Raw genomic sequence first — 11103 nt, 5'->3', positions numbered from 1 at the left:
GGGCAAATATTCAAAAGCATCCCAAGAAAGGGTTATAAACACGCGTACATAACGATCGTCGTATTTATGACGCGCGTAAAAGTTAACAAACCATCTTGCGGCAAGTTGAAATACTACAGGTGCCCGTTCACCACAGTGGCAGTTCTGACACAGCCAGTCAAGCAGCTACTCTGGCACTGTGGGGGCGTGCCGTGACGTAATCCAACGATGACGTGTAGTAACGTTTACGTAATAGTAATTTTTGTTAGCTAGAGCAGTCTTTGCACTTAAAAGTATAGTAAGAGTTGCAAACGGGCTTTCCCTGTCATATCTGATACTCGCCACAATATCTTCAAATGTGGAGCACGCCCTTTAATGATCATTTGTGTTGAAGTTGCAGCATCTCCAGGGTCCTGATTGGCATGATGTCCTTTTTACAGGAGCTTACTCAATGCAGTGAAATAATGCTTCAAAGAGTTCGCCCTTCATGGGAGATGAGCACTCTGGGTGTCCTATAAAATGTCTCATTGGTTTTGGCCATGGCAGTAATAATGTGGTCAGTGATGGGAAAGTAGCAATATTGCTGTTGTCTTGCACCCATTAGGCACCCAAATACGCCTAGGGATCACAGGTTTTTACCTAGGGACCACATTTTTGTGGCAAATTACCTCGTTGACGCGCCCAAACGGAAAACAAAGAGTCGCAGTCCCTATGTCGCTTTGGAAAGCTGCATGGAACACTTCCGTAGAAAGCATAGTCCCTTTAATTCTACCACGCCATGCTGACATTGACAGTCATGTTGGCAGTTTATGTGGCATCTGGTGGCTGTCAATAATGCCTGACAGCTCGGCTGGTGCTTGACTGCTCTAATTGTGTCTGACAGCTGTGTAGAGCACCCAACAGCTGCACATGTAACAGCTGGTCCTGTCAACTGCATGCTGCGCGCAGGCACACGTTGATGTTTCTTGAGGACGCCCAGTAGCAGTGTACATTATCTGGCCCCCATATTTAGTACCTAGCAGCCGTGTTCGTCCCGCTAGCTGTCATCACTTCCGACCGTCACATGCGTTGTGTGCCGGTGGCGCGGTGCTCCTGTCTCCGGCCGCACGCGGTGCCTGACGTCGTCTGCTGGCGTTCGCAGCCGGGCAGCCGGGCGCGGCGCCGCCGGCCGTGCCGGGCGCGGTGGCGCCGCCGGCCGGCCTCACCACCGTCGCGCTGCTGCAGCCGGCCGGTCCGCCGGCCGCCGTCGCCGCCCCCGTTCCGGCGCTCGCCTCCGATGTGCCCAGTGAGTGGGCACGCCGCGCGGCGCCCCCGCCGACGTCCGCTCGCGTGCCCAGGACGCAGGCGGGCGATGTTTGCGACGATCGGTGCACGCTTCACGGCCAGTGTCCGCTGAGCGAGCCGGGTGTATTGGAATGTTGTATGCATTGGAAGGCCATGCGCTGCTGATTGTTTGGATAGATTGTTATTTACGTGGAACCCTTACGTAAGGGATGGAATGTTGGGACCGCGGGAAGAAGGTTTGCTTCAAGGGACAAAGCTACTATTACTTCTTTTGATACTACTGCGTTGAGAAGAAGGCTAAACAATTCCTGTCAATCTCGAATGTGGATACAAGAAAGAGCAGATTTTGGCTGCTGTTATGCCTGGGAGCGTCACCTTTCTTGTGACACCTGACGATGCCCATGGACGGTCGGGCGGGTTGGACGGACCGCGTGCCGTGACCCTGACACCGGCCCGGTGTTTGCGGCAGCTTTCACGGCGCCGCGACGGCCAAACCTGGGCCGCGAGGGCCGCGGCATCCAGCTGCGAGCGAACCACTTCCAGATCACCATGCCGCGCGGCTTCGTGCACCACTACGACGTCAGCATCCAGCCGGACAAATGCCCCCGCAAGGTCAACAGGTGGGTGAAATGGCCCATTGAGGACAACATGTGCACTTCTGGAAAGTTGCTCGCGTTCGTCTCACTGGGTATTGGCGAGATTTCTAGCGACACGTTTTGTAGCTGTGTTCTGGTCCTAGTTGTGTCTGCCAGAATGCCATGCGTTCTGGTGATTCGTGCATTACTCTCAACTTCTGAAGAAAGGTACCGGCATGTCCTTACGCTTGGTACTGTCGCTTCCGCGCGCAGAGAGATCATCGAGACGATGGTGAAGGCGTACGCCAAGATCTTCAGCACGATGAAGCCGGTGTTCGACGGCCGGAGCAACATGTACACGCGCGACCCCCTGCCTATCGGCAAGGAGAAGGTGGACCTGGAGGTGACGCTGCCCGGCGAGGGCAAGGACCGCGTCTTCCATGTGTCGATCCGCTGGAAAGCGCAGGTGTCGCTGTATCAGCTGGAGGAGGCGCTGGAGGGCCGCCAGCGCGCCATCCCCTACGACGCCGTGCAGGCGCTGGACGTGGTCATGCGCCACCTGCCGTCCATGAAGTACACGCCGGTGGGCCGCTCGTTCTTCTCGGCGCCCGAGGGCTACTACCACCCGCTGGGCGGCGGCCGCGAGGTCTGGTTCGGCTTCCACCAGTCGGTCCGGCCCAGCCAGTGGAAGATGATGCTCAACATTGATGGTGGGTGGCTGGCCATTGCTGTGCGGCCTCCCGTGGTGCATGCCCCCCCCCCCCCCCGTCCCCCTCCACACACACACACACACACTCCTCTCGTCCACGGTGACCAGGCATCTTGGTGCGTGATGCCTTAAAAAGTCGCTCGAATGTCTGGGATTATTAGCCAGTCTGTCGACGGGACCGCAGCCAGAGCATGTAATTGGACTTGCTTTTGGTTACAAGTGTGCCTAAGATTTACTAGGGCACAGTACCAATACTTGCTGTGTCGGGGGAGGGGGCATTTTTGGTTTGGTTGGGGTCGGAAGTGAACGCAGTTATGTGCTGCATTTATCAGGCGGTGATTTCCAAGAGAAAGAGATTTTACACCAGGCATTTGCGTATCCTAGGTTCCCTGTAATGATGAATCTTGTCGCTTCGTCTCATCACCAAAAGTAATGATGATGATTTTGGTTTTGGGGTACGCCGACTGCATTTGATCATGTGACTCGCATCCATCACCACAATTTCGGCGCACAATGTGTAAGTGTGAAGTCGCCCCAAGCGCGTGCAGCATTGCCGGGAGCTAGCCAAGCATCTGTGTGTGCTGGGTTATAAGTTCCGTGATAGCCAGGCCATGGTGAGCCGTCTGCGTCGCTCCAGTCGGCCCCTGTCTGCGTAAGCCTGGCGCGCGGGCGCTGACCGTCCCCTCTCCGGCCGCAGTGTCGGCCACGGCCTTCTACAAGTCTCAGGCGGTGATCGAGTTCATGTGCGAGGTGCTGGACATCCGCGAGGTCAGCGAACAGCGCAAGCCGCTCACCGACTCGCAGCGTGTCAAGTTCACCAAGGAGATCAAGGGGCTGAAGATCGAGATCACGCACTGCGGCACCATGCGGCGCAAGTATCGCGTCTGCAACGTCACGCGCCGGCCGGCGCAGATGCAGTCGTGAGTCGAGCTGATCACGGCCTTCTCCGTGGATGCCCCCACGCTGTGAAGGCGTGCGGGCATGAAGGTGAAGGTGTCCAGCCCGATCGCGGAGAGCCTACTGTTAGCCGCAGGCGTGGGTGTTAAACAGCCGACAATAAGTGACTGCTTAGCCATGATGGTGCAGCTGTTTTGAAACACCGGCCATATGTGTGTGGCTATTTTCAACCGGGCAACGGGCGTGTTTTGTGCGACTCTACTCTCCTGACTTCCGTTTCTTTTGCGGTGAATGGCATTGGTGTTGCCCACACGAGGCGTTGGTGACGGCGAATGTTTGCGCGTCTTCAGTTTCCCGCTGCAGCTGGACAACGGCCAGACGGTGGAGTGCACAGTGGCCAAGTACTTCCTGGACAAATATAGGATGAAGCTGCGCTTCCCGCACCTGCCCTGTCTTCAAGTCGGCCAGGAGCACAAGCACACTTACCTGCCACTCGAGGTCAGTCACACAAGGATGGCAGGTCAGGCTCCCTGTCGACCTCCCCATCCCCAGCTGATCACTGTCGACCTCCCCGCCCCCAGCTGATTCCTGTCGACCTCCCCGCCCCCCAGCTGATCTCTGGTCGACCTCCCCGCCCCCAGCTGACCCCTGTCGACCTCCCCGCCCCCAGCTGATCTCTGGTCGACCTCCCCGCCCCTGGCCGATCCCTGTCGACCTCCCTGCCCCCAGCTGATCCCTGTCGACCTCCCCGCCCCCAGCTGATCTCTGGTCGACCTCCCCGCCCCTGGCTGATCCCTATCGACCTCCCTGCCCCCAGCCGATCCCTGGTCGACCTCCCTACCCCCAGCTCATCCCTGTCGGAACGGTCTGTAACAGCTCACTTCTGGGCATGACCCTGTGCAGGTACAATGTGATTCGTGTTCACATAGCTGAGATCGGCTGTGACGGACCTCTGTTGGGTTACAGGGTGATGTGTGGCTGCCCGATCCCACGATGGGCCCTTGAATGCCTCACTGCACTGCGGTTGTCGAGACTCGTCTTTTCACGTGAGCTGAGGCCGGCGCCGTCCACCGCCGTGTGACCCGCACCTCCCTCACGTTTTCCTCCATTTTCTCTTTTTCCGGTAGGTGTGCACCATTGTGGCCGGCCAGCGCTGCATCAAGAAGCTGACCGACATGCAAACGTCCACCATGATCAAGGCGACGGCGCGCTCGGCGCCGGATCGCGAGCGCGAGATCAACACGCTCATCCGCAAGGTGTGGGCCGACTTCAACACGGACCCGTACGTGCAGGAGTTCGGCCTCAACATCGAGCAGAAGATGATGGACGTGCGCGGCCGCGTGCTGCCCCCACCCCGGCTGCAGTACGGCGGACGGGTGAGTGGCTGGGAGGCGGGTGTCGCTGTCTGGCTTTGTCAACTGGACCGGTGACTGCGTCCAGTACGGCGGACGGGTGAGTGGCCGGGAGGCGGGTGTCGCTGTCTGGCTTTGTCAGCTGGACCGGCGGCTGCGCACTGCCCGGCCTGGTCCTGCTGGCCTGAAGCGGAGGTCGGCAGTTTGAGGCGCGTGAAGCTGAGCGGCCAGCTCTGTTGCACGCTGTGTTATGGTATTGCGACTGCATTGTTCAGACCTGTTGGCAGATGGGAGGGCTGTGCTGCCGTCCACAGGTAAAACTCCATATGTTAATTTTTGGTCATTTTGCACTTTTTATGTCACCTGATTCATCTACTCGTACTGATTTCGTTTATGTAAGCAATCAGCTGAAGTTTTCATGAACTTCTAGCCCATTCTTTTAGCTAAAAGTCTGAAAATTTCAACTATTGGTTTTAATGTCCGAATGCAGCATGAGAAGGCGAGTCAGATGACATAAAGAACGCAAAAGGGCTAGAAACGAACATATGGGATGTTGCCTTTGGACGGCAGCATGAGCCCTGCATGATGAACGGGTGAAGATTCACGACCGTGGCCTGCGGCGTTTGGTAGAGCGGTATTTGCCAACTCCGGTGGTGTCACTGGACCCGCGGATGCCTCCGGACCCGTGTGTCTGCCCGTGCCCGGATGTGTCCTCTGACCATGCTCTCCCCGGGCCGCAGACGAAACAGCAGGCGGTGCCGAACGCCGGCGTCTGGGACATGCGCGGCAAGCAGTTCTACAGCGGCGTCGAGATCCGCGTCTGGGCCATCGCCTGCTTCGCGCCTCAGCGCACCGTGCGCGAGGACGCGCTGCGCAACTTCACGCAGCAGCTGCAGAAGATCTCCACCGACGCCGGCATGCCCATCATCGGACAGGTGAGATCCGACCTCCGAGGTCTTCGGCAGCGGCTGGGGGTGGAGTCGGAGCGGGAGACGGCTGGACTCGGGCCCGGCCCGTCTTGGTGGAGCGCGGCTTGAGGAAAGATGCGGGACGGTCTGTGCAGTCTCTGCGGACGCGGTGAGCGATATCATCCGGTGACCGGGCGTTTCGCTTCGGCTCGTGCACCGCTTAGGTCTGTCGGTGCTGGTGTTGTTTTCGTGAAGGTGCAGTATGTGCACTTGTGGTCCGCTCCGCTGTCACCCTGCATCCGCGCCTCTTTCGACCACGTGACTGTCCTGCTCGTGGGTGACATTGGGCGGCCTGTTTCGTCTGCAGCCGTGCTTCTGCAAGTACGCCACCGGGCCCGACCAGGTGCAGCCCATGTTTAGCTACCTCAAGGGCAACTTCCAGGGCCTGCAGCTGGTGGTGGTGGTGCTGCCCGGCAAGACTCCCGTCTATGGTGAGTGCGGTGGCCCCACCTCCCCTGAGTTGGCGGCGTGTGTCGTGCCTCGCGGTGGCTGGCGCCCGCTGGGCGTTCAGGCGGCGCCGCGGGGTGCGACGGACGAGGCGGCGACGCGCCGACGCCCGGGCGTCCGGGCCGCCTGACGATTGTGGTGGCCGCACTGCCGCGCCGCTCGGCGGTCGTGCCTTCCCGTCCAGCGGCTGGCCGGACGTCATGGATGACGTTTGGCATCGTCTGCCGTCGGACGTCTGTCATCGTCTGCCGTCGGACGTCTGTCATCGTCTGCCGTCGGACGTATGTCATTGCCTGCCGTTAGACGTCTGTCATCGTCTGCCGTCAGATGTATGTCATTGCCTGCCGTTAGACATCTTTCATCGTCTGCCGTTGGACGTATGCCATCGTCTGCCGCCAGCTGTCGTGGTGTGGTGTGTGGTGGTGTCGTCTGTGTTGGCCTGGCGGCGCGGTGCCGCTGGGGTCGCTAGGCTGCGTGTGTCGTGCCTGCGGAGCATCGGCGTCGGCTCACAGCGCGCTCCGTTGCAGCCGAAGTGAAGCGCGTCGGCGACACGGTGCTCGGCATCGCCACTCAGTGCGTGCAGGCCAAAAACGTGAACAAGACGTCTCCGCAGACGCTCTCCAACCTCTGCCTCAAGATCAACGTCAAGCTGGGCGGCGTCAACAGCATCCTGGTGCCCAGCATCCGGCCCAAGGTCAGCTACCGGGCCGGCTGATGTCCGTCTGGCATACCTTTGCGTGAGCGGATGCGTTGGGTGGCGTGGCTGGCCGTTTTGGCCCGGCGCTGGTCTCCTCCCACGGCCGGCAGTGTATGCTCATCGGCTGTATGCTTTGGTAAGCTCGGTGGCGCTAGCGCGGCGCGCCGGCGCGTGTGACGTCCCGCATTCGCGTCGGCAGGTGTTCAACGAGCCGGTGATCTTCCTGGGCGCGGACGTGACGCACCCGCCGGCCGGCGACAACAAGAAGCCGTCGATCGCGGCCGTGGTCGGCTCGATGGACGGCCACCCGTCCCGGTACGCGGCCACCGTGCGCGTCCAGCAGCACCGCCAGGTCAGTCCGGCGCCCCGCCGCCCCTGCGGACGGCGGGCAGGTGAGGGCGTCACGCCCTGCTGCTCACCCCGCAGGCGGAGAGGGTCCAGACTCAGGTGCCGTCAGTCGCCTGGAGGCGTTGCTATTTGCTGCTCGATCGGAGCGGGGTATTTTGACGGAACAATACCCCATTGAAGGCGTTACTTTGGTGTCTGCAGTCCTCGATAGTGTGCTGGTCAGACCGTGCGTGTCCTGTGTGCAGACCACGCGGCCTTGGGTAGTATTGTGGCGCGCGCTGACGGCGGTGCAGTCCGCAGCCACCGCAGTGTCTGATGTCCGTCGCCGCCCGCAGGAGATCATCCAGGAGCTGAGCTACATGGTTCGCGAGCTGCTCATCCAGTTCTACAAGTCGACCCACTTCAAGCCCAACCGGATTATCATGTACCGGGACGGCGTGTCCGAGGGCCAGTTCCAGCCGGTGCTGCAGCACGAGCTGGCCGCCATCCGCGAGGCTTGCGTCAAGCTGGAGGTGGACTACATGCCGGGCATCACGTTCATCGTGGTGCAGAAGCGCCACCACACGCGCCTCTTCTGCTCCGACAAGAAGGAGCAGAGCGGCAAGAGCGGCAACATTCCGGCCGGCACCACCGTCGACTCGCAGATCACGCACCCGACCGAGTTCGACTTCTACCTCTGCTCTCACCAGGGCATCCAGGTGGGTCCCGCCACTCGTCCTGGTGCCGCCGCCGCGTGGCTGTCCTCGGGCGTCCGCGGCGTCGTCTGGGCTGGGGACCGCGGGTTTGCGTTGTGTCTGTCGCAGCCCTCCCACCCAGTCGGAACGGCCGGCCAGTCGCGTTCCAGGACGTAGCGCTGCCTTCCCGTGTAGTGGGGTGCGGCGGGGCGCAACTTGTGAGTCGGCTGCGGCTCTGCGGCCCGGCAGTGGAGACTGGTGAGTTGTGCTAACCTGACTGACCTGACCTTGCCTGACCTGATTTGAGCTGAGCTAACCTGATCTGAGCTGACCTGACCTGACCTGACCTGACCTGAGCTGAGCTGAGCTGAGCTGAGCCGAGCTGACCCGGCCCGTCGTCGGTAGGGCACGTCCCGTCCCAGCCACTACCACGTGCTCTGGGACGACAACCGGTTCGACTCGGATGAGCTTCAGCAGCTGACCTACCAGCTGTGCCACACGTACGTGCGCTGCACCCGCTCCGTCAGCATCCCGGCGCCGGCGTACTACGCCCACCTGGTGGCCTTCCGCGCCCGCTATCACCTGGTGGAGAAGGAGCACGACAGGTGAGCGCCGCTCTTCCGGACGCCGGGCCGGCTCTGACAGCGGGCAGGACACCGTGCTGACGCTGCGTGTTGTCTGTGCTAGGGTTGAAGCATACCGACATTTGTCATAATTCGTAGTGAGACTGGGTGAGTAGTGTGGTGAGGTGGGATCGACGCTGGAAGTGCAAGTCGTTGCGAGGATGGACACAGTAAGGCAGAGGGCATTTCTTGGGAAGGAATAGTTGGGCTGCGGAGGTAGAAGTTCCGAAAACTAGTGTTGGGTGGGCTTAAGCGCGACTTACCGTTTGGAATTATGCATGCTTCAGTCTCCTTACGACGTGACGCGGGCTTGTCTGCAATATTCAAGTGCATTACACGTGGAGAAGCGGGACTGCCGGCGTCTGATGCATGACTCACCCATGGCATGCCATTCCAGCGACCCGACCTACCATTCGTCGTGCTCGGGCGAGGGTTCGCACCTGTCGGGCAACTCGGACGACCGCACGCCTTCGGCCATGGCACGCGCCGTCACCGTCCACCAGGACACCAACCAGGTCATGTACTTCGCCTGAGCGCCGCCACCGCCTCCGCCGCCGCCGCCGCCGTCTGCTGGCGACACGCCGAGCCGGCGCCGCCTGCCAGCGCGACTAGGGGACAATTTGTACATAGTGGAGCGGCACCGCCGCGCCGACGTGGGCCGACGGTGGCGCCGCCTGTCCGCCGGCAGCGACCGACCTCGACGCGCCACTCACCGGCGTGGCGGCAACGGTCGGCTGCCGCCAGCGCGCGCCGGGCGGTTCTAGTCACCTGAGGCACATGGGCGATGCGACCCGGTGCGGGCCGTGCCGCTGCCGCGGCGGCGGTGCGGCCGGCGCCGGCTTGCTGGCGCCGGCGTCGATGCCGGCCCATCTTCCATTCCGCGCCGTCCTGCATGGGGCTGTCCCGCACGCGGCCGTCCGCGCGTGGCCGCCCCGCCGCCGGCAGCGCTGTCCGGGCACGTGCCGCGGGTATCCAGCGTGGTCGTCCTGCTCTAAGGTCACTCCCCTCTTCCCGGCCGCGTCCGGCGGCCGTCCCGATCGGGCGGCCTGGCCTCGCCGCCCCGCCTGGCCAGCCGCCCGCCCGGCTGGCCACCCGCACAGTGCTGCTCGAGTGCGTGTCGTCCTGCCATGCGTGACAGATGTCTCATCCTGGGCCTGAGCGGTGCCGCCGCCGCGCCGGGTGCCCGGCGACTGCCCGTTGTACTGCCCCGCCCGGCCGCCCAGCGACTGCCCGCTGCGCCGCCCCGTCCGGCTGCCCAGCGACTGCCCGCTGTTCTGCCCTGCGCGGAGTGTTTTGTTTTCTTACAATTATCTGTCCTGTTTTGTCCCACCCCGACAGAGGTGCTGCAAGCGTGATGCAATTGCTTGTGATCGCACCGCCGCGTATCTTCCTCCCTGCCGAGTCCCATGGCAAACCAAAGACGGGATATTCGAAACGTTTTGATACGGTAGTTTTGGTGGAATCGCGTTAGAAAGATGTGGCCAGGCAATCGCGCCATCGCAACATTCTATATGATCGATGACGTGTTTTAATACGGAGTGTGCGCTATGCGTTTAGGGGCGAATTACGTAGCCGAATTTGAGATGTGTCGTCTTGGGTGCGATGCAAATAGCTGGTGCAAATGATCCACGTAGAGCCACCTCGTGCGGGATGGGGTGGCCTCCGCTCGCCGGAACCGGAGCTCCGGGCCGTGCCCGTCGCGGAGGGTAGCGTCCGTGGGGCCGGGGCTGGGTCCTGCTCCGGCTCCGGCTCCGGCTCCGGCTCCGGCCGGCTCCGGCCTGCTCCGCTTACCCGCCGCTGGAGACGAACGCGCGCGTGGTGTGACGCGCAAACTGCCAGATGGGTGTTTTGTTGTGTTTGTGTGCGTGCCCGCCCGGTGCCACGTGGTGTTGGCGCGGTGGCGCCGCATCATCCGCCGCGAGGTGTCATTTCGTCGTCAGCAGCGCCGGCCACGGGCACCGCGCGTGCGGGAGGCCGGGTGGCGGCCGCTGCCGCCCCGTCCAATCATGTTCAGTTGTAGTGATACGAAATCGCGGCTGCGGCCGCGGCCTGCCCGCGCTGGTGCTCCCGCACTGCTCTGCTGCTGTCCGACCTCGTCACGCCGCTACCCGCTCCGCCGCCGCCGCTAGGAGGCTAGTCTCACTTGATTACGTTTTGTAACCAGCTGGCAGTTGTTAACTTGGTAGCTCGCCGCCTGAACGATAGCGTCCGTATGCGTGTCGTGTGCGTGTTATTCCGACTAGCTGTGGTTGTGGTGAGGCGCGCGTGTTGTCCGTGCGCCCCGGCAGCGGCGGCCGTGCCGTGCCCCGGTCCCGCCTGACCCGTCAGCCGCCTCCCGTCCGGCGGTCATATCAGCCGCCCTGCACCGCTCTCACATATCCGACGGAGTCGCACAAGGGGACAGCAATACGCCGACGGGGGTTGCCGTCCCGCCATGTTCCGATCTCGCCCTCCGCCGCCGCCCAAACATACCAGGCCAGAGCCCGCATATTCTGGCCGACCCCGCGCGCGCTGTCCTCACCGTCCCCCCCCCCACGTCCGTAGCCGCTC

The 11103-nt window shown here is 62.0% G+C and overlaps 1 protein-coding gene across 1 annotated transcript; it reads left to right on the top strand.

Annotated features, from left to right (window-relative positions):
• The first annotated feature begins 1189 nt into the window (after positions 1-1189).
• On the top strand, positions 1190-9266 carry LOC119101157 (protein argonaute-2). Its single transcript, XM_037224436.1, has 13 exons — positions 1190-1264; positions 1733-1883; positions 2112-2548; positions 3245-3467; positions 3795-3942; positions 4572-4820; positions 5537-5731; positions 6072-6195; positions 6739-6905; positions 7108-7260; positions 7592-7954; positions 8336-8535; positions 8951-9266. Exons 2-13 carry the CDS (start codon positions 1813-1815, stop codon positions 9084-9086), a joined length of 2466 nt encoding a protein of 821 aa, XP_037080331.1. The 5' UTR covers positions 1190-1264; positions 1733-1812; the 3' UTR covers positions 9087-9266.
• The last annotated feature ends 1837 nt before the right edge of the window (positions 9267-11103 follow it).

Source organism: Pollicipes pollicipes, unplaced genomic scaffold (assembly GCF_011947565.3).
Source record: "Pollicipes pollicipes isolate AB1234 unplaced genomic scaffold, Ppol_2.1 Scaffold_4881;HRSCAF=5763_pilon_pilon_pilon, whole genome shotgun sequence".
Classification (NCBI taxonomy): Eukaryota; Metazoa; Arthropoda; class Thecostraca; order Pollicipedomorpha; family Pollicipedidae; genus Pollicipes; species Pollicipes pollicipes.
The sequence above is the reverse complement of the archived record's forward strand: the minus strand, read 5'-3'. Positions and strand labels throughout refer to the sequence as shown.

Coding starts and splice junctions, on each gene's coding strand:
- LOC119101157 (XM_037224436.1), top strand. CDS start 1,813: ATGCCGCGCGGCTTCGTGCACCACTACGACGTCAGCATCCAGCCGGAC. Junction 5,732..6,071: donor GCATGCCCATCATCGGACAG/GTGAGATCCGAC, acceptor TTTCGTCTGCAG/CCGTGCTTCTGCAAGTACGC. Junction 6,196..6,738: donor CGGCAAGACTCCCGTCTATG/GTGAGTGCGGTG, acceptor GCTCCGTTGCAG/CCGAAGTGAAGCGCGTCGGC.